This window comes from Apteryx rowi, unplaced genomic scaffold (assembly GCF_003343035.1).
Source record: "Apteryx rowi isolate R43461 unplaced genomic scaffold, aptRow1 scaffold_6, whole genome shotgun sequence".
Classification (NCBI taxonomy): domain Eukaryota; kingdom Metazoa; phylum Chordata; class Aves; order Apterygiformes; family Apterygidae; genus Apteryx; species Apteryx rowi.
In genome coordinates, this window is record NW_020450871.1 from 7,365,397 (window position 1) to 7,389,831 (window position 24,435).

General features: G+C 41.6%; 3 protein-coding genes across 3 annotated transcripts in view; 1 reads left to right on the plus strand and 2 right to left on the minus strand.

Annotated features, from left to right (window-relative positions):
* Positions 1–399, minus strand: part of LOC112974398 (acyl-coenzyme A synthetase ACSM3, mitochondrial-like) — a 14,644-nt gene extending 14,245 nt beyond the window's left edge. The window contains exon 1 of the mRNA XM_026083307.1: positions 356–399. The gene's annotated coding sequence lies outside the window, so the exon portion shown is untranslated. The remainder of the gene's footprint in view (positions 1–355) is intronic.
* THUMPD1 (THUMP domain containing 1) lies at positions 7–3,416 on the plus strand. Its single transcript, XM_026083323.1, has 4 exons — positions 7–122; positions 380–566; positions 923–1,171; positions 1,653–3,416. The coding sequence occupies exons 1-4, from the start codon at positions 18–20 to the stop codon at positions 1,979–1,981; spliced, it is 870 nt and encodes a 289-aa protein (XP_025939108.1). The 5' UTR covers positions 7–17; the 3' UTR covers positions 1,982–3,416.
* Positions 2,648–13,343, minus strand: LOC112974401 (acyl-coenzyme A synthetase ACSM4, mitochondrial-like). The gene is made up of 13 exons (XM_026083315.1): positions 13,143–13,343; positions 12,436–12,646; positions 11,708–11,915; positions 10,447–10,590; positions 9,860–10,016; positions 8,235–8,314; positions 7,496–7,619; positions 7,017–7,097; positions 6,665–6,766; positions 5,526–5,653; positions 5,341–5,440; positions 4,639–4,758; positions 2,648–4,311 (listed from the first exon to the last, which is right to left on the minus strand). The coding sequence occupies exons 1-13, from the start codon at positions 13,341–13,343 to the stop codon at positions 4,225–4,227; spliced, it is 1,743 nt and encodes a 580-aa protein (XP_025939100.1). The 3' UTR covers positions 2,648–4,224.
* Between the last annotated feature and the right edge of the window lie 11,092 nt (positions 13,344–24,435).

Sequence of the window (24,435 nt, forward strand, 5' to 3'; positions counted from 1 at the left end):
GGCAGCTGGAGGCCGGCATGCGCGGCATCCTCATCACCTGCAACATGAACGAGCGCAAGTGCGTGGGGGAGGCCTACAGCCTCCTGGGCGAGTACGGGGACCTGCTCTACGGGCCCGAGCAGGTAACCGTCCGGCACCGCAGCGCCAGCGCCCTCCCCTCCCCTCCCCGTGCCGGCACCGGCCGCGAGAGCATTGAATTATATTAAGTATAAAAGTAACGGTCCGTGCTGCTAAGCCGCTTTGCCAAACGCAGCGGCGACCCCGTGGGGCGACCCCCACGCTGCCCCTCGCGAAGGGGCCCCGCCGGGCCGGGCCCCGCTTGGCGGCCGGCGCTGCGCCGCCGCTCCGCGCTTACCGCGGCCGTGACCCGTGTGAACAGTTTTCAGATCGAGAGGAGCGGCTGTCCGGGAGCGAGAGGGAAGAGGAGGAGGAGGACGACGACGTCGAGGCGGCCCTGAAGAAGGAGGTGGACCAGATCCGCGCCTCCACGGAGCACAAGCTGCGGCGGTTCCAGTCGGTGGAGAGCGGCGCCAACAATGTCGTCTTTATCAGGACGCGGGGCATAGGTGCGAAAGCGGCGCTGCGGGGATAAACCGCTCGCGACGGCGTTAGCGACACGCCGCAGAGCGTGACTTCTGAGGAACTAGCTTATACTAAACAAATACAGGGTTCCTCCTTCCCTTTTGCTTCCCCACTGAATTTTGTTGTTATCAGAGTCACTACAGGTAGCAGTGGTATGGCTTTGGCAAAATAATCTTTGATCATCTGGTTTTGGTATAATAAATCTACTCTTTTCAGAAAAGGATGTGATGCTGACAGCAGTGCAGCCAAGCACGTGTTTTCCCAGCTTATTATTTAAAGGGGGGAGGAGGGAAGAAAATGCCTCCAATTTGTTTCTCATACCTGGCTGTTTTTCTTGTAGAACCTGAGAACCTGGTACACCATATATTAAAGGATATGCATACCACTAAAAAGAAGAAAACAAGAGTCATTCTGCGCATGTTACCCATTTCGGGAACTTGCAAAGCTTTTATAGAGGATATGAAGAAATACACGGAAACATTTTTTGAGCCTTGGTTTAAAGCCCCTAATAAGGGTACTTTTCAGATTGTTTACAAAGCTCGTAATAACAGTCATATGAGTAGGGAAGAAGTAATTAAGGAATTGGCAGGTATGTATATATCTCACATAGAATTAAAAACAAGTATATAAGCTGCCCACTACTGCATACATAACTTAGGTCAGATTGTTCCAGCAAAGTAGGCTTAATGGGCATACATTTTTGTTGCTCAAATCTTAAGTATGTTGAATTACAAAAGCTTTTTTCTCAAAGACTGTGAGTCTGAATTCCCTGAATGCTATATTGAAATAACATGTTGCTATTTCACTTGAATATATGACTCATGAAATAGCTCTACCTTAATTGAGTATTTGTTTCTTGGTAGGTTCAATGGAATAGATTTTCAGTTACTCCAGTCCTGCTGGTGGTGTCTTCTAAGAGTACTGCTCTGTTCTGCTATTTTAAGCAATTACAGCAACTAGTAATTGGTTACAACTAAGGGGGATGTTGCTTTCCCTCTCTAACCCTTATTCTTTCATTAGGGTGTGCTAATGCTATTTTTCCATCTTTTAAACTATTTCTTGTTTTATAGGAATTGTGGGCAGCCTCAATCCAGAAAATAAAGTGGATCTTAATAACCCACAATATACTATTGTGGTGGAAATAATAAAAAACGTCTGTTGCTTGAGTGTGGTGAGAGACTATGTTCTATTCAGAAAATACAATCTACAGGAGGTGGTGAAGAGCAACAAAGAAGATGCACAGCAAAAGCCTTCAAGTGTGACAGAAGAAAAAAACTTGACGGTAGTAAAACCAGAAGAGGAGGAGGAGGAGGAGAACTCAAAAGAAGTAAAACAAGAGAACAAGAATGACGGCGAACTAGAAACCAAGCCCAAGGGGAATGATATGCTGACAGCGTAAAAAATATGGTAGAAGGGAAAGATAAACACAAAGGAAACCTATTAAAAAAAAAAAAAAGCTGCCCTAGAGTTCTGAGAGGGCTTTTTAAAGAGGAGAGTGGGTTTTCATTTGAAATCTTGTTTTTTAAATCCACATGTGTAAGAGTTTTAATGCTCACTGTGTATCTGCAGGTGGAGCTGACATTATTGCAGACATAACAGTGCTCAAAAGAGAAAGGTGAAACTTGCTGTCATTCTTCTACAGCTTTGTTCTGCATTGCCTTTATCTAGCACAAAAAGCATGTGTGTGTGCATGCATATGTACATGTGGCCAACCTGACATATACTGACTCTCCTTTATTGTATCTAATGACTACAGAAATCAAAAGGCAGTGCAGAATCAGCCCTAGCAGGATGTATTGACAGAAGTAAGAGATCTGGAAAAGACAGTTGTTTGCAGAGGATTTTTAGGGAAGTGAGTGATCCAACAGTTTGGGTGACTGCAGACCTCAAAGATATATTTTTGTATGTGGACAGAATGAGATAAAACTTTCCTGTACGATGAAGGGATATATCTACACACAGACACACTCATCTTTCTACAAGGATATGCTGAGTCTTGAAAGTATATAGGAAGAACTGCTATGATTAAAATACTTGAATATTGTTAGAGAATTTACAATAATAAATTGTCTGTTCTAGAACAGTAGAAGTACGGTGCAGGCATTGCAAAGAATTTTAGCAAAAACTACATGTCTGTTTACCATAGCTGTGTATGCAGCAGTTACTGGCTTATAGCAAATGCTGTATGTAGTTGCTGAACAGAACCCTTTCGAGTAATTTCCTGCAAGTAGCCTTTTGCTGCTCTTTCCAAAGACATAATTACCGAGGGTGGGTGGGGGGGAATAGTTTTTTTTGTTCTTATTTTTTCTTTATGTCTCAAAACTTGAATTTAAATACTGCTTGGAAATTTCTTATGAAAGAAGCTTTCTATTATACCATATTGGATGGGGTGGGGGCAGGGGTAATTTTTGTTTACAGTTTTAGCTTTACAATACTAATTTTGTTTCACATTGAAAATAATGTCTATCAGTGCGTGTTTCCATTGTCAGCAGCTTTTTGGATATCCCAGTGAATTTAAAAAAACAACCAAAATAGTGTAGCTATAATCTGCTTTCCAACAGGGTTTGGAGTACGCTTTCTATACAATTGTCTAGCTTCAGTATTTCATTTCTAGCATAAAAGCCTGTGGGTTGTAAATGGAAAAAGACTTGTCTTGAAGAACACCATGTGTTACTTGTCTTGGTTTAATGAAAAGGATGTGTTCAAGTCTCTCAACAGTGTTCCTTTTATAATTTCCTCTTCTCTCAAAATTGTTTTAGAAGTTGGAAAATTAAGAGGACTTTTTCCCTAGTCCTGTCCCTTCCCCTCCATTTATTAAAACTCTGCTTTCTTACCTCCATTAGTGTTTTCTTTAAATCTTAAACCTTTTGTGTATGGATTAAAACCAGTAATGTCTCGGTCACACCTTGGAAAGAATCATCAGAGACCAAATACAAAGGCCAACTGTGAATGTTTATTGGTGGGTGATGCTGATGATCAGGATTAAAGATGGCCTACTTGCATTACCCAGGACAAAGACCCATGAATGGTTCAGGGTTTTTTTTCCTTCTACCTCTAGCTCTACTCTATGCAAGATCTACAGGTCTTCAGAAGAAACTGCTGAATAGCCACCATCTATTTGTCAAGTTTACATCTGACATTTAGAAGCTGCCTATGCTGTAGTCTTAAAGATGTCCACATTCTTCTACTTCTGTTTTTTCATAATTCACCTTAGTAAATATTCATTGTAAATACATTCATTCCTAAAAATCTTTGGGGCTTTCAAGATTCATACAAGCAGGGTACTTAATTTGGATGCATGCAAGAGCTATAGCCTTCTCTGGGAACTTCATTACCTGCTATCATAATTTCCTCATTAAATGTAATAAGCCTCTTCTGAATTACAATATCTGGCCTCACAGTGTTAGGTGGTTAGAAGATGCTGGGTTTGCATATAGCTTTTTAGGTAGGCTTGATTTTTGTTAAGCAAGAACACACACATTTAAAGTCCATACAGTTGGATTTTTTGAAGCTTGTGCATTATCACATAATCCCGGTCTAATGGGTGCAATATAATCCTATGCTGGTACTTACAATTGTAATGGAAAAGCTCCAGTATGAGTGGAATTGGTGGGGACAAGTTTTTTAGACTGCCTAACAAAACTAAATCTGTCCCCACTCCTTCTTCCTCAGTTCATTCCGTCTGATTTTTCCAGTGATTGTCTTTGGCAGCTGCTGGACAAATTCAATCTGATGCAAAAGAGGAAAAAAGTAAAATGAATAGACTTGATTTATAAAATTTTGATTCAGAACAGCAGAGGTCTCCACTTTATTTAGTTTAGATAAGAATATGGTGACTGGGGAAATACTACATTATCTGAAAACAGATGTGAGTTATCTATTATTTTCCACAATATCTTTGAAAATAATGTTTGTCATTTTTATTGCATAGTACATACTTTAGCTTTTTGGTCTGTTATAAAATCTGATGCTATGAGCTGAGTCTAATCTCTTTATTCGTAGCCTTTCTCCAGTTAAAAAAGGTTTTTCTTTTTTATTTCACTCATATTTACTTGCCTTTCTGGGGTACTTGTATGGAGCAGTTACTTTCTTAACATGATCTTGCAATTCACAGGTCAGTTTCTTTGGATCTTGTGACTTAACGGAAGGAGATAAGACCACAAAAGCTTTTACCACCTATGAAGGGAAGATAAATAAGAATTACAGTATTAATTAAATTAGAGCAAGCTAGCAAATGAGGCAGTTAATTGAGAATAAGTGAGTATTGCCTGCAATACAGGCTTGCTGTTTCAGACCTGTGCTGTAAGCAAATTTAAAATTGGGACTAAAGAATGTTTCTACCTTACATTAGTCCAGGTACTAAGTAGTACAAGGTGAAGTTTCAAAATCTGCTTCCAAATTTGTAAGAGTTCTGTAAAGGACTGTTTTACAGTTTTTAGACTCTAGGACTTTTTCTGTAAACCTATTTTGTTAAATTAAGGGATATAATTCTCCATGTAGTGGATGAAATTGTACTTCAGTTCTGACCAGAGACACCTTTATATACAGTGGCATGTTCTTTAGGAAAAAAATGATCATATTGGTATATAAATAAATATGGAATATGGGGCACACAAACTGTTTCCACTCCCCTAGCTGTTGATAAAGTGGTGGAAAAGTTTGGATAGCTATGCTAAGAGTCTTGTGAATTCTGTGGACATTGAGTGTAACCTCTGTGACACAAGCTACCTTATGAACGGGAAAGGGACCGTTAATTACCTCTCCCCTGATGGGATCAGGGCTGCTGACAACAGCTGACTCTGCAACAGCTGGGTGCTCTATCAGGGCGTTCTCTATTTCAAATGGTCCGATACGATACCTAGGAGAGGGAAATTAAATGCTTACTAGGGGAAGGGTATACAGTTATTAAACATTTCTTGGCATTTTAACTGAAGTCTACAAACCCAGAGGAGATGATGACATCGTCAGACCTTCCCATAAACCATATGTATCCATCCTCATCCATGCTCCCTCTGTCTCCAGTGATATAGAAGTTTCCACGGATTGTCGAAGCAGTTTTCACTGGATCATCCTGTTGACAAAGCAACAATTAAATATTCTAAATACTGAGAAGCCTTAAGCTTAGAGATGAACTTTGCCTCTTTGGGCACTATCCATAGTATCTTTCATTGCATTCTTCTTGTCTAAAGAGGGTAAGAGCTTGTGCTTGCTTTTTACAGAGGGGAAAATGTATCACATGGGCACACACAGAACTGAAGGTCAAACAGTAGGTCTACAGAAGAATGGGGGAGAGAATGGAGGTTTCACATCACGTAGTCCTTGCTCAGTCCAAAAAGAAATACCTTATTTTTATAACGCTATGGATGTTTTACCCTGCCCCATGAGGTTGTATCTTAGTTGGAATGTGAGAAATAGAAAAGTCACTATTTTTTTACCTAGCCCTGATTCAGCTGCTTTTCCTTGGGGTGTTTATAACTGTACCCTGGCTGGGTCACCAAGTTTGAAGAAGTTCAGATCTGAGCAGTGCAGTTCAGATTCTTATCAGTCAATCCTTGTTGTACATTTTTCTGGCTAAAAAGGGATAAACTGTGGAAGGAACAAATACAGATGCCGCATATCTGTGCATTATCTGGGGTACATTTCAAGAAGCTCCTCTTGCCTTCAGAGCTGGCTGTAATTATGAAGAGGATAGCAGTAGTGAAAGACTGGTGTGCCTAATACTTCTGCACCACAAACAAGGGGAAGAACAAGCGATGTAGGAGCTGTGGAGCGGCCGCCTGGAAATATGCTAGAAACAAGCACCCTTTCTTTGGAAATTGGAGAGAGGGGCTGCAGCTTGGCAACTTGTTTTGGGTACTAGTGTTACAGGATTCAAGGCGAGATAGTCCGGGGAAGTGTTCGGGTGACTAGCTTTAGCTGAAGTTTGTGTTGTTGTATCTTGCTGCCATCAATACTTGAGCTAACACCTTTAAGTCAAAAAGAAGAGCCATAGCTCGTTTGTGCTGCACCTCCTACTGTTGGTATAAATACACTCCACCCTGCAGGCCTAAACCAGCTTTCTGGAAATTCACTGTTGGCTTACCAAGTAGTGATTGAAAAAAGTAAAAGGCCGCTTGGCATTGATTTTGATGGCAATGTCTCCTTCTTTCCCAGGAGGGAGAATGCTGCCATTTTCATCTACAATCTGCAATAAGAAAGGCACGAGTGATTATAGTTTCCCACTGCAAGAGAAAGGCACGTGAGTGATTATAGCTTCCCACTGTAAGAGAGCTGTGTTCTAAACACTAACCAACTAATGGATCAACCAACAAAGTTTGACTCACAGCCCTAACTGTGACTGTACAGTACTGAAGGTTGTACTGTATGTATGTTGTACTTTCCTGTGTTTTACTTCCCAAGAAATCAACAGCAAACAGAAAAGATGACCAACATACCTGAACATCATAGGGGGGAGTTGCCTTTCCCAAGGAACCTGGCTTAATTTTCATTCCTTTCCTATTTGCACATATAATTCCCTGTTGCAAAAGAGAGACAATCAGTCCAGGTAGTTTTTTCTTATCATTGCTGAGGCTATTCCTGTTCTTCTATTGTGCTCACTGTTGAGCTAGCATAAGATCTAAATCTTCCACCTGTGTGAGCCGAAGTGTTTGTGGACTTCACTGAGACTCTTGGACAAAAATTTCAAGATATTTTAGAGCTCAAGTCTTAAAAGCAGCATCAAAACCAATTTGTAAGCAAAATAACAAACCCTCTTGTAGGCAAATGCCATATACTCTAATGTGATCTTTTTTTTCCTGGTCAATATATATATAGCAAAGTTATATATTTACCAAAAAGAATGTTGTATACAAGTCCCCTGAGAATTTTAAGTGATAGTTGAGTTGTAACACTTTACAAATGAAGCTGAACATACAATTTCTGTCTGGCCGTAGGCTTCATAGATATCCAGTCCTGTTTGGCTTTTCCACTGTGCCAGCACTTCTGGGTTGAGTGGTTCCCCTCCGGTTAAACAGTGCTTCAGTGCCTTAAATGTGTAACTTCAAAGACAAAGGACATTGCTGATTATCAGAGGACAGCCAGGGACAAACTCTGCTCTCCCTGACTCCCATATATTGAACCCTGTGACTCCCTTAGCATAAGGGTTAGGGTTGGCAGAAAGCCTCCAGCTCCAGTTGGAGTGGGGCTGGAATGGGGCTGCCAAAGGAAAGGGTGGGCAGCAAAGAAAATTGGGTGTTTTATGGTCTGGGCTTTGCTGGGGGCGGGGGGGGGCTTATCTAAGGCTCAGCCTACGGATAGGGCAAGGTGAGGGTTAGGGTTGAGAGAATGCCTTGAGCTCCAGTTGGACTGGGGCTGGAAAGGGTGAGCTGCACAGACACACGGACTGATGGCAGTGCAGCCACCCATGCAGCTTCCAGGGCTAAACACTGTCCTCTGCATTCACTGTCTGTGACACCTCAGAATTCTTCTTGATTTGCCACCTCTCTGCAATGCTAAGGAAAAGGTTGTGCCTCCTGAGAGCCCCCTGCATTCAGCACGTTTGCCACCACTCTGAGTTTAAGCGGCTATATGGGCCCATAGAAAGCACTGCTAGAGAGCAGACAGTAGCTTGCACAGACATGGTGACAGTCGCACCGATGACAGGAGGGAGGTACCTGGTGAGGTCGTGCTGTACCAACATGCGGTAGCCAGTTGGGGCACTGCACAGTGTTGTCACTGGATACTTGCACAAGGTCTGACAAATTAAAAAGAAAATAGAGGTTAAACAACATTGTTTTTTGGGGGAAAAAAAGTTGCTGCTAACTATTAATTTCTATTCTGTGTTAGGGCATAAATTATAAGGCCTGATTGTAACCTCAATTACATGGAAAGCCAGAGTAATGGCTGTGACTGTCAGTGTTTAGTTACAGTGCCACAAACGTCAGCTGAAGAGGTGAGACACATTGACAGTGGTGAATTACTGGTGTGCCACATTTGTCCTGACATTCACTTCAACCACAAAGACAATCCCTTGGTGTGAAAACCTGGCTCTGGAGGCACAACGCAAGTTTTTCAGGTGACTTCAGTAGAGCTCACATTTCACCCTAGGATGAAATCAGGCACTTCAAAATGTAAGCTCCTAAAAATAAGAGGTTTCTTTTGAACATTTTGCCTATGTCAATCTTTTATCTGGTCCCATACTCTCTGAGAGGGACAGCCTCAATGCTTCGGACATGCTGCACTGCCCTCAGCTGTCCTGACGCAGGGCCTGACAAGCAGTACAGCACTCAGGGACGAATCACCAGGAGCTCAGGCTGGGCCCAGGGTGATGCTGTATTAAAAGGGGTATTTTTTGGGCAGGTAAACATATATCCTCCTTTGGCTGGAACGGAACACAGAGGACAGAGTGCCTTGCTAGCAAAATAAAGATCTCAGCCAAGCCTCTGTTTTCTAACATGTCTTCATTTCTCATCCATAACACTAGCAGCTGATTCACCATCACTCAGGTGGAACTTAGCCCCACTTTTTTACCTTGCTTCTATCTTCACATCTGCTCAGCAAGAGGGACAGGCAAGGGAAATAAAAGCAAGGGGAAGGCCTCTCATTCACCAGTCTTCGCTCTGGCCACACCATGGGTAGAGCAGCCTCTACTGTCTACTGCACTTTGTGCCAAGATGTGAAACCCCACACATGCTGCAAACAAGTGCTTGCAAGGCCAAGAAATTTATACAAAAGTGAAAACCAAACTAGCAGCCACCATTTTAAAAAGCAAATGAAACTGAGGGTAAAATCCCTAGATAAACCCTACGTGTTAGGAACATACAATTTTCCACATAACGTGCTTTGAGCCATTTAATAATAGCAGTCTCCTTTCTGTATGCCACAAGATTAAATCTGACATTGGCTTGAGAAGCTTGAACATAATTTCCTTTAGGAACAAGCCGATCTCACTCCTTCAGTGTTTTCCAGTACTGACTTGCCTTTCTTAAGGGTCATAGCAGCTTACTTAAAATATTAATTTACATGTAATTCAGCTCATTTATCATTTCAATACTGAAATACAGGAGGGGAGACGTTTAAGTAATGCTACTAACTCCCACTGATCAGAAGCAGCTGGTTATATCCTATGCCCCAAAAAGTCACGCTGCAAAATGTATTCCTATTCAAAGCGCAATCACCTTGTGGTTATGCTATTCTAAAACAGCTAATCCCATAAACCCATGAGACTCAGTGTTTGTGGCTTGCCTGGAAAACAATATGAAATATGAGTAACTGCTCATTATCAGCATGGTGTTCTTACGTTTAAGATTGCTCCTGGATCAAACTGTGGCATGGCATGTATAAAAACACATGTACCCTGGAACCACGGACCAAAAACACCTCCAATAGCTGCCTTTACCCAAGCAGTGTCTGACATGTTCCACAGGATGTCTGAGCGAGTCAAACTCATCCAGTATCTGTTGAAGACAAAGGTGATTAATATGTGAGAGTCTGCAAGTGGAGATTTAAAAACTTTTTTGTTTTTTTTGCTTGGAAAGGCATGGTAAATCTGATCCAAAACTCCAAAGCTCAAACAAATACCTCTTGCTTATCCTTTATACTGATGGCAAAGATAAAGACAAGCAAATGATATGGTAACTTATTCATTGAAATATGTTATTTAGCCTGGATTTAAATAGATAAGTTTTCATTTCTGAAACGGTGCCACATACCATATCAAACAAGATCCTTGTTTCCTGGCTACAATTCAGCTGAGGACACCAAAAGAAATTACATGTTAGTACCATGGGAGGCTTGTCATCTATCCGAGTTGCATCATGTACAAAAACCTGTCCGTTTGCTTCACATTGCAGAGCTGCAGAGGCATAACTGAACTGAATGCTTTACCTTCCACAAAGAAAAAATCCCAGACCAAGGCTTCCGTAGGAGTGTTCAGCCATCTTGGGGGAGCCTGTGGTGCCGCTGGTAAAATAGATTGCCGTCGGGTCCTGGCTTCTCGTCTTCACGCAGTTATGGACAGCAGGGGCAGCCCTTAGGAAAAAAGGTTATATGAAACAGTGGCTGACGTTATTCAGCGAACCGAGCTTGGATCCTTTGCCCATGCCTTGCCTCCGTGGGGCTCCCTGCCTGACCGCCAGCGACAGTCTCTACAGGACTGTTGCAGTTCTAGACAACATTTATTTTATTTTTTTTCAAATCAATGTTATCCTCTGCCATGGACCTGACCCCTGCAATATCAGCCCAGCATGAAAGCAGATTCATCAAATCCACTTAATCATATTTTAGTAGCTTTAGGAGGTTTGAGAATGCAGTGTTGCTGCTTCCTTGGTCTTTCTGCTTGATGACACTGAGGTGGGCAACTGTTTGAAGGAGCTGGCAGAAATACAGTGAGACAACTGCTGTAAAGGCAATGCTAGCTAAGATTTCAGTGGCTGTGAGAGCAAATGCAACATCCTAGAATGCTCTTAAAGTGATGGAAGAGCTTGGATCCTACCCTGAAAGAATATGATTTTAGTTAGATAGATGCTTTTAACAAAATGTTAGCTGGCAACATCACACATAAGGCCTTGGGCACATTGCAGCAGGATATTTTGCTTTCCTCCCCCACAAGGTTTCACCACCCCTTCTGTGGTCAAACGCACTGTAGTGCATGAGCTGCCCATCAGGTCCTGTTTTGGTAGCTGCAGTTCAGTACGGAGTGAGGTGGATTTCTAAATGCATTAGGATCATTTTGCAATGTGCTTTTTCAGTCTTTCATAATGATAGGCCATCCGTATAAGTCCTATTATCAAGTTTTAGTAATACGGATTGGTGTAATATGTAGAGAATGTTTTCATTTGAGCTTTAGAGGGTAAATAGGCCACAGCTGTCAATGAAAGAAGCTTTCCTGTCCATTTTTTCCATATTATTTCCTAGTCATATGTAAAAAACTTAAATGCTATAAGACTGTACTTATTTTTTTAATCACTCATTTGACCGTTCCCAAATATTCCCTTTCTTCATGTAAAAATGACTAAATTGCCTTCTCTCCCACCCCCTCAAAGTTATCTAGTTCATTAACAAGTTAGAAGCATGTGTTTAAACAATATATTTTAGAGAAATATTCCAGTTAGATAACTGTGATGGAGCTAAGGCAGAAGGCACTCACTTGAACAAATCGCTGAAGTTCAGCCACTCGGCCCTGCTGCTCTCAGATACAATTAGCTTCGTTTTCAGAGACGGGCACTTGGATGCAACTGAGTCCACTGCAGGAGCAAGTGCATCAGTGGTAATAATGCACTTAGCCTTGGAAGCCAGCAATCTATAGCAAATGTCTTTTGCTGTCAGTTGTGTTGTCCCTGGGATGAAGATAACACCTAAAAGTGCAATAAAATGAAAAATATATTAAATATTTTTCACTTGCAGTCCTGATCGCTTCATAGCTTCCCCTGATTTGTTGAATGCCAGCACCATTCAACCCAGAAATGAGGTGAGGGTAAAGTGAGTCATACATCCCCGAGCAGATGGACTCCGCTTCTACTTGAATACAGATGTGCAGGTGGGAAGCATAAAATCACTTCTGTTTCTATAAGATCCTTTGCCCCAGGCACAATGTAAGTATAAAATACTACTTTGGGGCCGTAAACTTCTCTAGCAGCTTTAACTTAAGTCCAGTTGAAGTTAATTTAAATTGATTTCTAAATCCACACAAGCCACAGAAAGTGAAGGAAAAGCAATGAAGGTAATTCCATCAGTCATAAGAGACTAACCCTGTCAGCACCTTTGATTGTCAAAAGTTCAAGCTACAAAGTCAAATAAGAAATGTAATTGTAAATGAACTGTTAACCAACTTTTGGCACAAGCATTATACAGAGGACTAGGAATGATATAATTCACCTGTTCGCATACAAGCCACGTTCAGCAGCCACCACTCCGGGATTCGGGGTAGAATCACTATAACTCTGTCTCCTCTTTGCAGATCACAGGGGCCAGAAAGCACATTGGCCGCTTTTCGGGACAGGAAGCCCAGCTCTTCGAAGCTCCACTTCACTTCACTTCCTTTTCCATTTATCCACCACAGGGCTGGGTTTGATGGTCCCTTTCGTTCCTACACACAACACAAGGGTAAGTGACATGCTGGTTACTTGTAGTAACTGGCTCCTGTAGTTCCTTGCAGATTTTCTGTGATACTGCAGACGGTGCAATTTGGCAACATTACATGTTCTAGGGCTTTGCAGGGACGGGATATGAAGCACATGTTTAGCTTTGGTTTAAAAGAGCCCTTTTGAAAGGCACCTATCTAATTTGGTGCATATATCTATCTGATTTGCAATGGCACTTCTGCTCAAAAATTTTTTAGAGGCTTTTATGAACCCAGCACTGCACACACTGCTGAAGCAGAGTCATAAAGAGAGAGACAAAGCACCATATCCTCTCTGATGCTAAAGCAAATTGCCTTTCCTTTTTCTACAATGTAAGATTATGCTAAAATGGAAATAAGGGAGGAAATTCTGGTCCTTCTGAAGTCAGTGAGTTTTATCCTTGACTTCAGGGAGGCCAGAGTTTCACTTAAAATACTGAACCCACAGGGTCATAAATGCAACCTTTTCTATTTGAGACCACTTGTCCAGGACATCACTTGCAAAATTAAAGTATTCAGGCACTTCCTTTTCACAGCGATTGATGGCTTCATAATCTGAGAAGTTCAAAGGTGCAAAAGCCCTGTGATACTGATGGAATAATCTGCAGAGTGTCCGGATGTTCCAAGGGGACCGCAACGCTTGAAATTCAAGGAAAATCTTCATGGCACAAAAGCAGGTATACAGGGGCTTTTTGTGATGATAACCGTCAGAGCTTTTTGATTATTTCCTTCCTATGAGAGACAGAAAAATCAAAATAGTAGTATAATGTACACATTCCGTACTGAGCTGTCAGCTACAAATGGAAAAGATGTATACAGAGCAGAAAGGCTACCTCTTTATGACATTTTATCCTACTTCTTATGGGTAAGCAAGAGCCCCAGTAACTCTAAGTCTCCTGTTTTCTCAGCTGTCCACAGGTTCCTCAGAGAACTCCCCTCCTAGCTGATAATTTCTCTTCTGCCCAGCCAAAGAAGGGACTTGAAACTTTGGACACGTGACAGAGTTCTTGCTGCACTGTGTGACCACTGAGTTTGGATGTGTATGGTTGCAGCTGGATGTTTCAAAGACAGACCTGGATCCAAAAGATTGTGGAAGCAGCATGAGGATTTGGCCCACAATTGGAAAGGATGAACCCCTGGAACAAAATGTGCCCCAGCACTACATCCAGTACCCCTTGGGACTGGCTGCTCACTCGGTTCTGGAGATGGTGTACTGGGAACATTATAGTTGTTACTAGGGGAAAACGGGCACCAGAAACAGCTTTGGACTCAGGAGAAACTGTTCTCAGCTGAGACACTGACTAGTAAATCCTTTTTACTTAGCAAATCAAAAAGCTTTTGAGGAAAAGTTCCCTGCTTTATGAAAAAGCAAGAGAGTTTCCCTTTGCAGGCTGTTGGTTGGTCTCCACTTGTTTCCCTTCTTGCTGCTATCTTTAAATAGCTCCCATATTCAGCCACTTTGTGGCTACCCTGGCTCATTCTTCCCCTTCAGTCTCTGTTCTTGAGGTAACGTCCATAACCTTGCTCCCAGGGACTCGGATTATTTATTGCTTGGATGCAATGTGCATGACAGAGAGTGAGTGAGAGACCGAAGCTGGTAACAGCTCCGGGTGCTTGCTGTGGCTCAGCGCCAGGGACAGGCTGTGGGGCCCCGTCAGTCCAGCAGCTGGATGCCAGCAGGGACACCTCATGCTAGGTGCCACAGCCTCTCCCTGCACAGCAAGGGCATGGAACGAGCCAGTGAAGTGCCCTGCCACCAGCCTGGGGAGGTCCCACCTCGCTAGCCTGAGCAGAACAAAGATGACACCGGTGACCCTGCCCCAGGTTCTCTGCCATCCTTCTTCATATCTTCAGATGTTCTTTGGTGTACCTTTCCCATAGTCCATCTGTAAAGCTATTGTCCTTGTTTAAAACCTCACCACAAGCCTCTTGCTCTTGTGTATGCCAGTAGGAAAACAGACCTCATCCTCCCCATCCCAGGGATTTCTTTACTTGTAATAGACAAAAAAAAAAAAGTGTTCCAGAGATCTACAACCACCTCCCTGTGTGTGTAGTTAACTTAAAGGTCATTCTGGTCCTTTTATACCTCTTAACCTCCCACCCCTATTCCTTCCTCCCATTTATGAAACCTTTTTTGGTGTCTGGTCCTCAATCCAGCTGTCAGTTTGTCAGGACTTGGGTGCACTGTTCCCATGTTTTAGGCACCAGGGGACTCTTACTCGGCCCTGCAGGGCTACCAATGGCAAACACAGATTTGTTTACAGGATGGATGCCATCTTCTGTCCCCGTTTTTTGCCTCAGAATCCAGGATATGACCATCACACACAACTATTCAAAGACCAAGGTACTTGCTAGCAAGGAGAGGCAAGGGCGCTGCGATGGGGTGTGTGCATTTAGCCAATATTGAAGATAGGCGACAAACTTCCTTATTGTTGCTTTTCTTGCTACTGCAATGATCATTAAGCAGAACTTGGTTCCACATTGCTCTGTTTGCTCTGCTTTCCTTGCACCCAAAGAAAAGATTATGAACCGCGCAGCACTTGCCTTATTATATTAATTGAAGAGCAAAGTATCATGAATAACTTAGAGGTAGTTTTCTACATTGATTGGCTTACTGGACTAATGTCTTCACGATGACTGCGCTTATCCCTAAATACATACAGTCATTTGGTTTCACAAAATGCCAGTAGAAATCACGTATTATCCTGAAAATGCTTTGCAAAAGAGTGAACCGAATTAGAGTTGTATGTATGGGAACGTGGTGCTCACGACACATTCAGCCTCAGAGACTAAAAGACAGGTGGAGGCTTTTCCTTTTTTCGAATTGTCTGTTTGTAACATTGATTCTTATCTTCATCCTTAACATGTCATGCAAGAAAAGCCTGATTCCAGCACTCACCGTAAATCAGTGAAATCCTTGTACAAATTGGCTATTGTTTTGTTTTTCCTTTAGATCTGAGCTAGTGATTGGATACTCAGGCCTGGAACATATTCCTGAAGAGAGAAGCTACATCTTCAGTTTGCCTGATACAAAATAGAAAAGTATAACTGCTCTCTAGCCGCTTAACCTCCTTCATAAAAGTAAGACTCATGTGAAGAAAAAGGAATAAACCAGATCTGCTTTAAAGATTTTCTTAACATTAGCAGAAGGCATCTTTCATTTTTGAGAAGATTAAGTATTTGAACAACTATGAAATAAATACAAATTTCTTGGGATGTTTAAAAAAACAAGTTGTCCTTACCTGGAGATGTTATTTTTAATCAGGTGAGATTTCTTTTAACTCTACCAAATGTATCTTGCAATGTCCTCTTCGCAGCATTCCTGTCTCCTCCAGGTTCACTCTAGCTTTCTGAACAGCTGTAGCCCTTCATTTGTATTGCAAGTCACGTTCCGTGGTGGGGATTATTTCCTCCTGAGAACGTAGCTTTTGTTTCTCCAATTACCTTCTGAAGAAAGGCACAATCACTGAAACAGGTAAGAGAAGATGGAAATAGTGCGAGTATGAATGACTGCATTTCTGATTCACTGCCTTTGGAGAATGGATAATCCTCCATACATTAATCTATAATTCTATTCCACAGCACCGACTTCGGAAACTGCAACGGTGGGGATTTGTTTTCAGATCTTAGAGTTAAACACAGTATGAGAATTGGTATGATGAAAATACAGGAAGATTTTCATAAGCCTGGTGCCAATAAATATCACCCATAACATGCGATGGAAGTTTCTGCAGAGCAAATGCATGCAGTTCAGAAGTGGTGGGGAGAATAATGAAAAGGAGGAGGACAATGAAAACTCAAACTATAGAGCTATTGCTACAAAGCAGGGTGACAAAGAAGGGACGAGACACAAAACTCATTCTCTGGAAGGCAGCAACATAATGCATGAGCTACAGCTATTCAATTATGACAGACTTAGGTTAGATGAATTTACTGTAGTCATGATGTAGTGTGTTAGTAACGCTATCTCAAGCAATGAGTCCGGCAAGGGGAAAATAAGAGCTAGATAAATAAAAGTTACTTTTTAATGCACAAATAGACTATATGTTATAAAGTCTATAAGCAATTATGTAGAGAGGCAATAAACTCTATACAACTAAAGATCAGAGGCAGGAAACAGTCAGAGTGATGCTAGAAACAATAAGCATAGATAGTGGCTGATGGAGAATCATGATCGGGTTGTCAGAGCTCACATGTGGGAGCTCTGAAGGCAGCACGGTATGGCAATGTATGCCCATCTTCCAGGAAGATCACTGACTTGCTATGTGTTAGAGATATTTGATAGCTTTTAAGTCATTTTTGCATACTGATTGTAAGCTCTGAAATTACTCAAAAGTAAACTTTCCAATTTGTCATCAGTGCCTCTGCACCAGTAACGCACAGCCTCACTCTCCCTGTTTTCTGTGACTCTTGGTGGACTCAGAGCCAACTTCCCAGACCATTCCCGTGGAACTCGCTGTCAGGAGATGACCCTCCCCATCTTGGTAAATCACATCCGATATTCTGAAAAAGCAGAAACTCAAAGCTAAAGTAATGATAGACAACCTGTCTCTAATTTTTTTCAAAAAGGGCATTCAGCAGACTGCCAGAAGTGACACTATCAAGTGATGTTAAGGCAGTGTGAGACAAGAATCACCTCATTTTCTGATTTGACTGGGCTATTTTATTGGTTCTCCTTCTTCTCTTACCATTTTTCAGGTAGGATTGTTAGTAAGGATAACTAAATCTTAAGATGCCTGGGAGCCCACAGACTCAGTCAGAGAAATTAAGATGAACAGGAGAATGATAATGAGATAAAATTTCTAGTGAAATCCTGGGGAAAAACACAGTGGGTGCTCAGTTCTTTGCATTTACAGTTCAGGAGCAGATACAGTGAAATTCAGAGGGAGCAGGTTTCAAGGAGGCAGCTCCATGCAGAAATGTTTGGGTTGGGATTTGAGGCAGAAGTCTGAGGAACTTCATGCCTTGTAGCAGGGACAGTATCTTCCATCTTCTCTCCCCATGTTGCAAATGACTTCTCCCATCCCTCGCTTTACCTTGGTTGGTAAGTGGCCTTTGAGCTGTGTCACACAAAACCAACACATGTCCTGAACACATTGTGTTTCTAACACATGAACGTGAGACAGCATTAAGCCATCATCCCAGTTTGGAGAGACTGAAATCAATGAGCGAGTTTGCTCACAGGTTTGCATGGCTGCCAAATCTTTGCCCTGGCGCTTTTCCCAGGGTGAAATGGGAAATTCCTAAGAGCTTTCAGGGGTTTACAGCACCAATTCTAGTGACACCCCCTGGCTGCCTGCATCGTGTGAGTGCACTCGGAGACGCACAACACAGCTGCTACTGTTTGGAAATGTCATTAACCATTATTCAGTGCAATAATGATGGGCGAAGCACACACAGATGGGGCAGACTAATTCGTCCTCAAAGTCCCAGAACAAACAAATAAAAAATGTGACAACCCACAAACAGTGCTGTCGGACAGAGTGTACTACAGCAGCCTTCTGCCAGCACATACAGAAAAAACAGCTGACCAATGATTTTCATGGCAGCAGCAATAAACACCAGAGAAGTTTCTCATTTGCTCATCAAAACATAACTACCTGCTCTCAGAAAGTAGGATTCGGAGCAGCTGCCGATGAGAATATATTAGCAAAGCATCCAGGGGAGATGATACAGTACAACACTTTGGACTGGAGGAAGCCTAAACACTTTCTCCAGGGAATGAATCTCCAAGGGGCTGATTAATAAACCCTCCCTCCTTTCAGTCACTTTTGTCTTTTCCTTAAAAAATATAATACTCACAGCATGCAAATATGCCAGAGAGGGGGGTTTATTTTTCATTTGAGGTCTGATTCTGCTCCTAAAGAAACCAATTTTAAACTTTCCCCTGGTTTCAGTAGTGCAAGATCAGAGCCATCTGGATTGATGTTATCTACATGGACGCAGTATTTTGTTTTCTCTTTGTTTTTTATCTCAGGCAATTACGTGCTTAGTAGCTGGAAAGCAAAGCAATATCCATTTCAGAGCTTAAGGGTATGAAAGAGGCAAGATCCACCTGCACAGCCTCTCCCGGGACTCGTGTTTGTTTGCCAGCTAATAATGCAATTAGTTGTCCTGAAAGGTCATCAACAGCTTTACTATAAAGTGTGTTTGCTGTTTTCCCAAGCTCTTGATACAACAGCAGATGTGCTCAAAGGTGCCACATAGTGGGTTTACAGCAGAACCAGGAAATTTTGAGATTAAATAACCCTGGGTTTTTTGGTTCACTGGTGTTTTTGTGCTCCCAGTAAATGCAGCAAGCCTTGGCCATGGAGTTGAACTGTTACTCATGTCTTTTGAAGCAAGAATAAAGAGTACACAGGCTGTGCTGTAGCAGAAGTGTGTGAGGTGAGAGCAATGTGGCGGGATAACAAGAAATGTGAGATAAGATCTAACAGGGATGATCTAAACCTCTCTTTGCTGCACCTGTACCCAGGTAACTGTGCTTGACTGTTACGGAAATATCTCACAAACTAGACTGACTACTCAGCCCAGGAAATCCTTGATCGTATCTAATCCCAAAATTATATGTGACCTGGCACTGGCTAAATCTAATGTGGAATTCAGATCACTAAAACCAATTAAAGAACGTTCTCACTAAATAATATTTGACACCTACTTGCAGTTGTCCTAAAACTTGTTGTGCCTTTCAGCAAGAAATAACATGAAAATAAATGCAAAAGCTAAAGGAAAGTCTGATTCCCTTCTTTTATCATTATCTTCAATACAGTTTTTCCTGTACACGCTTAAAATTATAGGGAATATATTGCTTTAGAAACACTCCAAAGCACCAAATCAAAAAGTGGCATCTTCTATTCTTGATCAGGAGACTTTCCAGCACCTCTTGAGACTGATAGGGAATAAGATGCCAGAAGGCAGAAAAGCAACCAGGATGAGGATGTTCTGACCAGGAGTTCAGCAGCAAAGCTAAGCTCTTCCCCACTCCTTGTTCCTTAATTTCTTCCTTTGGATTTTCCCAGAGATCATCTTTGGTAGTTATTGAACAAATTCAACCTAGTTTATAAAGAGGAATGATAACAACAAGCAGTTTAATACAGCTTGATTTTAAGCTTTTTCTTTTTGGTGGCAGGCCTGCTTTTTTACAAGGTACAAGCTCTTCCGAGGATGAACCCCACAGGCAGCACCCCAGTGCCAGTGCTCAACAAAAACAGTAAGTTACTTTTTAGGGAAACAGAGCTTGTCAGTTAGGCGACTTAGTAATTCTTCAAATCAGTGGTGTAAGACAATCACACGCCGCTGAATTTGAGCACAATATGGTTTTCAGAGGGGGCAAGAGAGGGTCTGTAGCGGGTTGCTTGAAACACTGGCAAATGAGGGAGCGTGAGGACTGCTTCCCACACCCCCAACGGAAATGTGGTGATTCTCTGTTTCTGTTTTTGGTTTTTTTTTTCCTTCAGGATGTTGCTGGTCAGGTTCAGTTTAAGATTTTATATCATTATAAAACTGGACTAACATGCTGGTGAGTCTGACTGACCCTATCTTTACAGCGAGAACTCTGTGACTGCAGCAGAAAGGAAACCTCCTGGGCCAGATCGTCCCTGGTGTAAATGAGCGATTTACACCATTAGAACAGCTTCCTGGCGAAAATCCAGCCAAATCTGTTTAAAACCCAGTGCAGACTGGTACCAAAACCAACCAGAATCTCTTCCAGCATATATCTTTTAGATTGCTCTTAACCCGATTACTTCCCAAGGTCATAATTAGATTACATTAAAAATACCTTATGACTTACACAAAACAAATGGATTACATGAACAATCTGATTACTTCAGACAAAGTTAAGTGGATTACCTTGCCAGAAAGTATTTACTCATATTCGAAATCTGAATGTGCTTAAAAAGAATTGCATTCTGAAACGGTGACCAGATTACATTTTTCAACATATTTTTATGATTGCTGTTAAAAATCTAATGCTATTTATAATTATTCTCCTCCAAAACTGGGATTATATTTAAAATCTCCAACATGTTTTCCTTCTGCTCTGTTTGAATCAAGGAGATAAAAATTAATCTCCCAGAAAAAGCTATTACTCAGGAAAAGGGAAGAGAAGTGTAGGGAAATATAATACTATATTAGTCTCTAGAAAACCTGTGCAGAAACTGAGGGAAGCCAAAGACAGACAGCCAAGTCCAGGGATTTTGGTGGCAACCGGTATGTCATGGCTTATCCAGATAAGGCTTATTATGCTATTCCTGGCAGACTAATCATGTTTAACACTGAGTGTGGACACTTTGGGGTTCTTTGAAGCCATTCTAGATACAGTGCTGGTGGAGTCTGATTCCTGCCTCACATGCAAAAGCTGTGTTACTGTTTGCCTTTGCACACTCCACTGACACCAGGAATGAGCTGTGAAAAACCTGCTGTGATTCCCCCAAACCTGCTGTACCAGTGCAAACTGTGATAACTCTACTGAAGAGCTTGACAGGCCACTGACTGTAACCAGCCAAGGCTTTGGCCCACTCTGTAGGATCCAAACCCTCCATTATTGTAACATCCAAAGCATCTTCCTTCTCTGTTCAGTGTGTCATTAAAAATGTCTTGCAATACTTGCGATATTCTGTAACTGTATTTAATTTGTAAACTCTGATTCCTTTGTTTAAAATATTTAGGCTAAATTTATGCTCATAGACACAGTTTGATCAGATGAAGAAGCACTTCATTTCCATGTACATAATCACAGTGAAATCTGAGATAAGTTTATCTGTACTCTCAATGTAAGAAGACAACATCAGATCCTATCAGCACAGGCCTATGAAGTTCAACTGAGCTGTCTTTCTTTACAGAGCTTGGATGGGGTCAGATCTTTCAAAGTTACATTTCAAAACCTGATCAAAAGCCAGTGATGTGCCAGGAGAAAAACGGAGACAAAATTTTACTATTCCAAAATGCAACCTGATTGTATTACTAATCTGAGTATTAGGTTCGATTAGAGCAGTTTTAATTTTAAGGTGCATTGCCAGGAACTACTTGTATTTTCAGAACTCAGCGGTACTTGCCTTTCTGGGGTATCTGTAGGGTGCCGTAACTTTTTTCACAGGTTCTTGCAGTTGAAAAATTAATTTTTCAGGATCATGAGCTGTAAATTCAGGAGACAGAACAATACAAGCTTTTACCACCTAAAAAAGAGAGTGAGAGTTAGACAACACTCAGCAATCACGAACTTGATGAATAATGTTCAGTAGAAAGACTAAGATGAATAATGCAATTTTCTACAATAAAATTGCTTGCAAGCAAGTGGACATGTAAGTTCCCAGCCAGATGCTGGGCCACTTTTTTTTTTATTTATTGCTTGTTGAACTCCACAAAGGGGCCTTAAAATTCCCCATAGGGAGCACAGTGGAATTCCCAGTATCCAGCAGCTCTTCACTAGTGTCTGAGCCGCCATGCCACGTTCTTTCAGGATTCAAGCGGTATTTGGGAAGAGAGGTGACTTAGGCAGGCCACACTTGGTTAATGGTCTTCATAAGAATAATTGCCAGGGGACATTGTTTCAAGGTATTGGATCTCACTGGGATTCCCAGAAGCCATTGGCAGATTTCCAAAGTGGCCTCGCCGCCCCTAATTCTTCCTGAAATCAAAGGAAGCTAGATGCTTAGTCTCCTTAAATGTACTTGAAGATGTCTGTCTACATCTTTACTATGTTAATACCAGCCAAGATTTCCCCCACAGGTATAGTTATTTCATCAATAGATGTTTTATATAGCTCCTAAAAGCAATGTCCTTACCTCTCCTCTGATGGGCTCTGGGCTGCTGACAGCAGCTGTTTCTGCTCCTGCTGGGTGCTGTGCCAGGGCGCACTCTACTCAAACGGCCCAACGCAAGACCTAGGAGAGGACATAAGAATCTGGTGTTTAGGAGCAGAGCTGGGCAAATCATTCTGAAATCTTTGGTTTGGTGGCAAAGCCAAGCAAAGCAAACCAGCTACTCACAAACCTCAACACATTTCCTTGCTTTCTTTCTAGTAAAATGAAGAAGTTAAAAGATTTCAGTCAGTTTCAAACTGAAACATTTCATTCAAGCCAAAAGGAAACACAGCAGAGTTTTTTGGTTAAAAATAAAGTATTTAAAGATGATTTGACTCTTCTTTTCTTAAATTCAAATGAATACTCAAACAAAAAGTTGTACTGTTTTAAATGAAAAGAAGAGCCAAATCTTTTGATTTCAACAATATCAGAATGCAATGTTTCATTAAATGAATGCTGTAAATTAAAAATTAAAAGAATCGTGTAAATGAAAAATTCCAACCATTTTGAGCACTTTTTTTCTTTCTTTAGATTCAAAGTCACACAGAATTCCAATCCTAAGTCACAATTTTGGTGAAATTCTTATTATAAGTCTATTACCATTTAATATCCAGTCATAGCAGCTGAATTTGTATTTTGCAGATAACTCAAAATTCTAACAGAATAATACGAATCTTCTGACAACAAACAGAAACATACCCAGAAGATCTGATGATATCAGTAGCTCGCCCAACAAACCAGAAGTATCCATCTTCATCCCCATAACTCCTGTCCCCAGTGACATAAACTGCCCCCCTCCAGTGTTACCTTTCCATTGTAAGGTGGAACTGCTTTTCCTAATGCACCAGGTTTAATTTGCATCCCCTCAAGAGCTGCACATACAACACCCTGTAAAAGAAAACTGAGTTTATGAGGTTTGTTGTTGTATACAAATGGACAATTTTGCAGCTGACTCTCTAGTTAATCTTTTCTAGAGAAGTAAGATATGTTCTTTTAAAAACATGCTTTCCCACTGTGATTTTAAAGCCAAGCACTTGTTCCTCTATTGGTGTAAACCAGCACAGCTGGGAGAAATCCATGCAATATCATTGACTTACATCAGTGAGAGATCTTACTCAGCGGGAAAAATCCTGTTTTCATTCAAAGCGTTGTTTGAGGTTAAATCAGCTAGGCTTGAAATGCTTCTGATTTAAATTTGCTTTACACTAATTTGTCTCCCTTTACTTCTCAGAAACGTCCTCCAATTTATACCAGTGTGCGAGCAGCAGCAGAACAATGCTCTTGGCTATGGTGTCATTAGTGCGAGCATTTTAGACTGGAAACAGATATTTCTTGTAGGGAGATTAACAAATCCACAAATTTGGATTTATGGCACTTGAGATTTCTCCTCATCTATACCACTGAAGTGGCTCCAGGGAACAACACGACAGAATCAGTCTGAATTCAAAATTTATTCCAGGGAACTTCTACTCTAGATGTTGCTAGGGAGGCATCTAGAAGTTATATGCTGTCTGTGAGTGACTGCAAATATACTGATTCAGTCTGGCTGTAACCTTCAGAGATATCTAGCCCTGCTTTATTTTTCCATTCTGCCATCACACCAGGGTGGTTTGACTTCCCTCCGCTCATGCACAGTGTTTCAGGCTTTTGAATTTGTAACTTCATTTATGTTGGAAAAAAAGAAAACCCAAGAAATAAATGCATTAGAATCACTGACAATCAGTCCAGAAGGAAAGAATATGGCTTGAACCTAGGGCCCAGTTGCATACAAGCAGAAACAGATCAAAACCATGCAGGTTTCTACGAGGATCCCAGCTTCTGAAATCATCACACTGTGAGAGTATGTGACTCAGATGGCATGGGATGGGGCTGGAAGGAGGAAACACCAGCCTGGGAGGTGGCTCTGGTGGAATGGGCAAGGCCATAGTAGAACAGTGGAATGGATAAGATCTC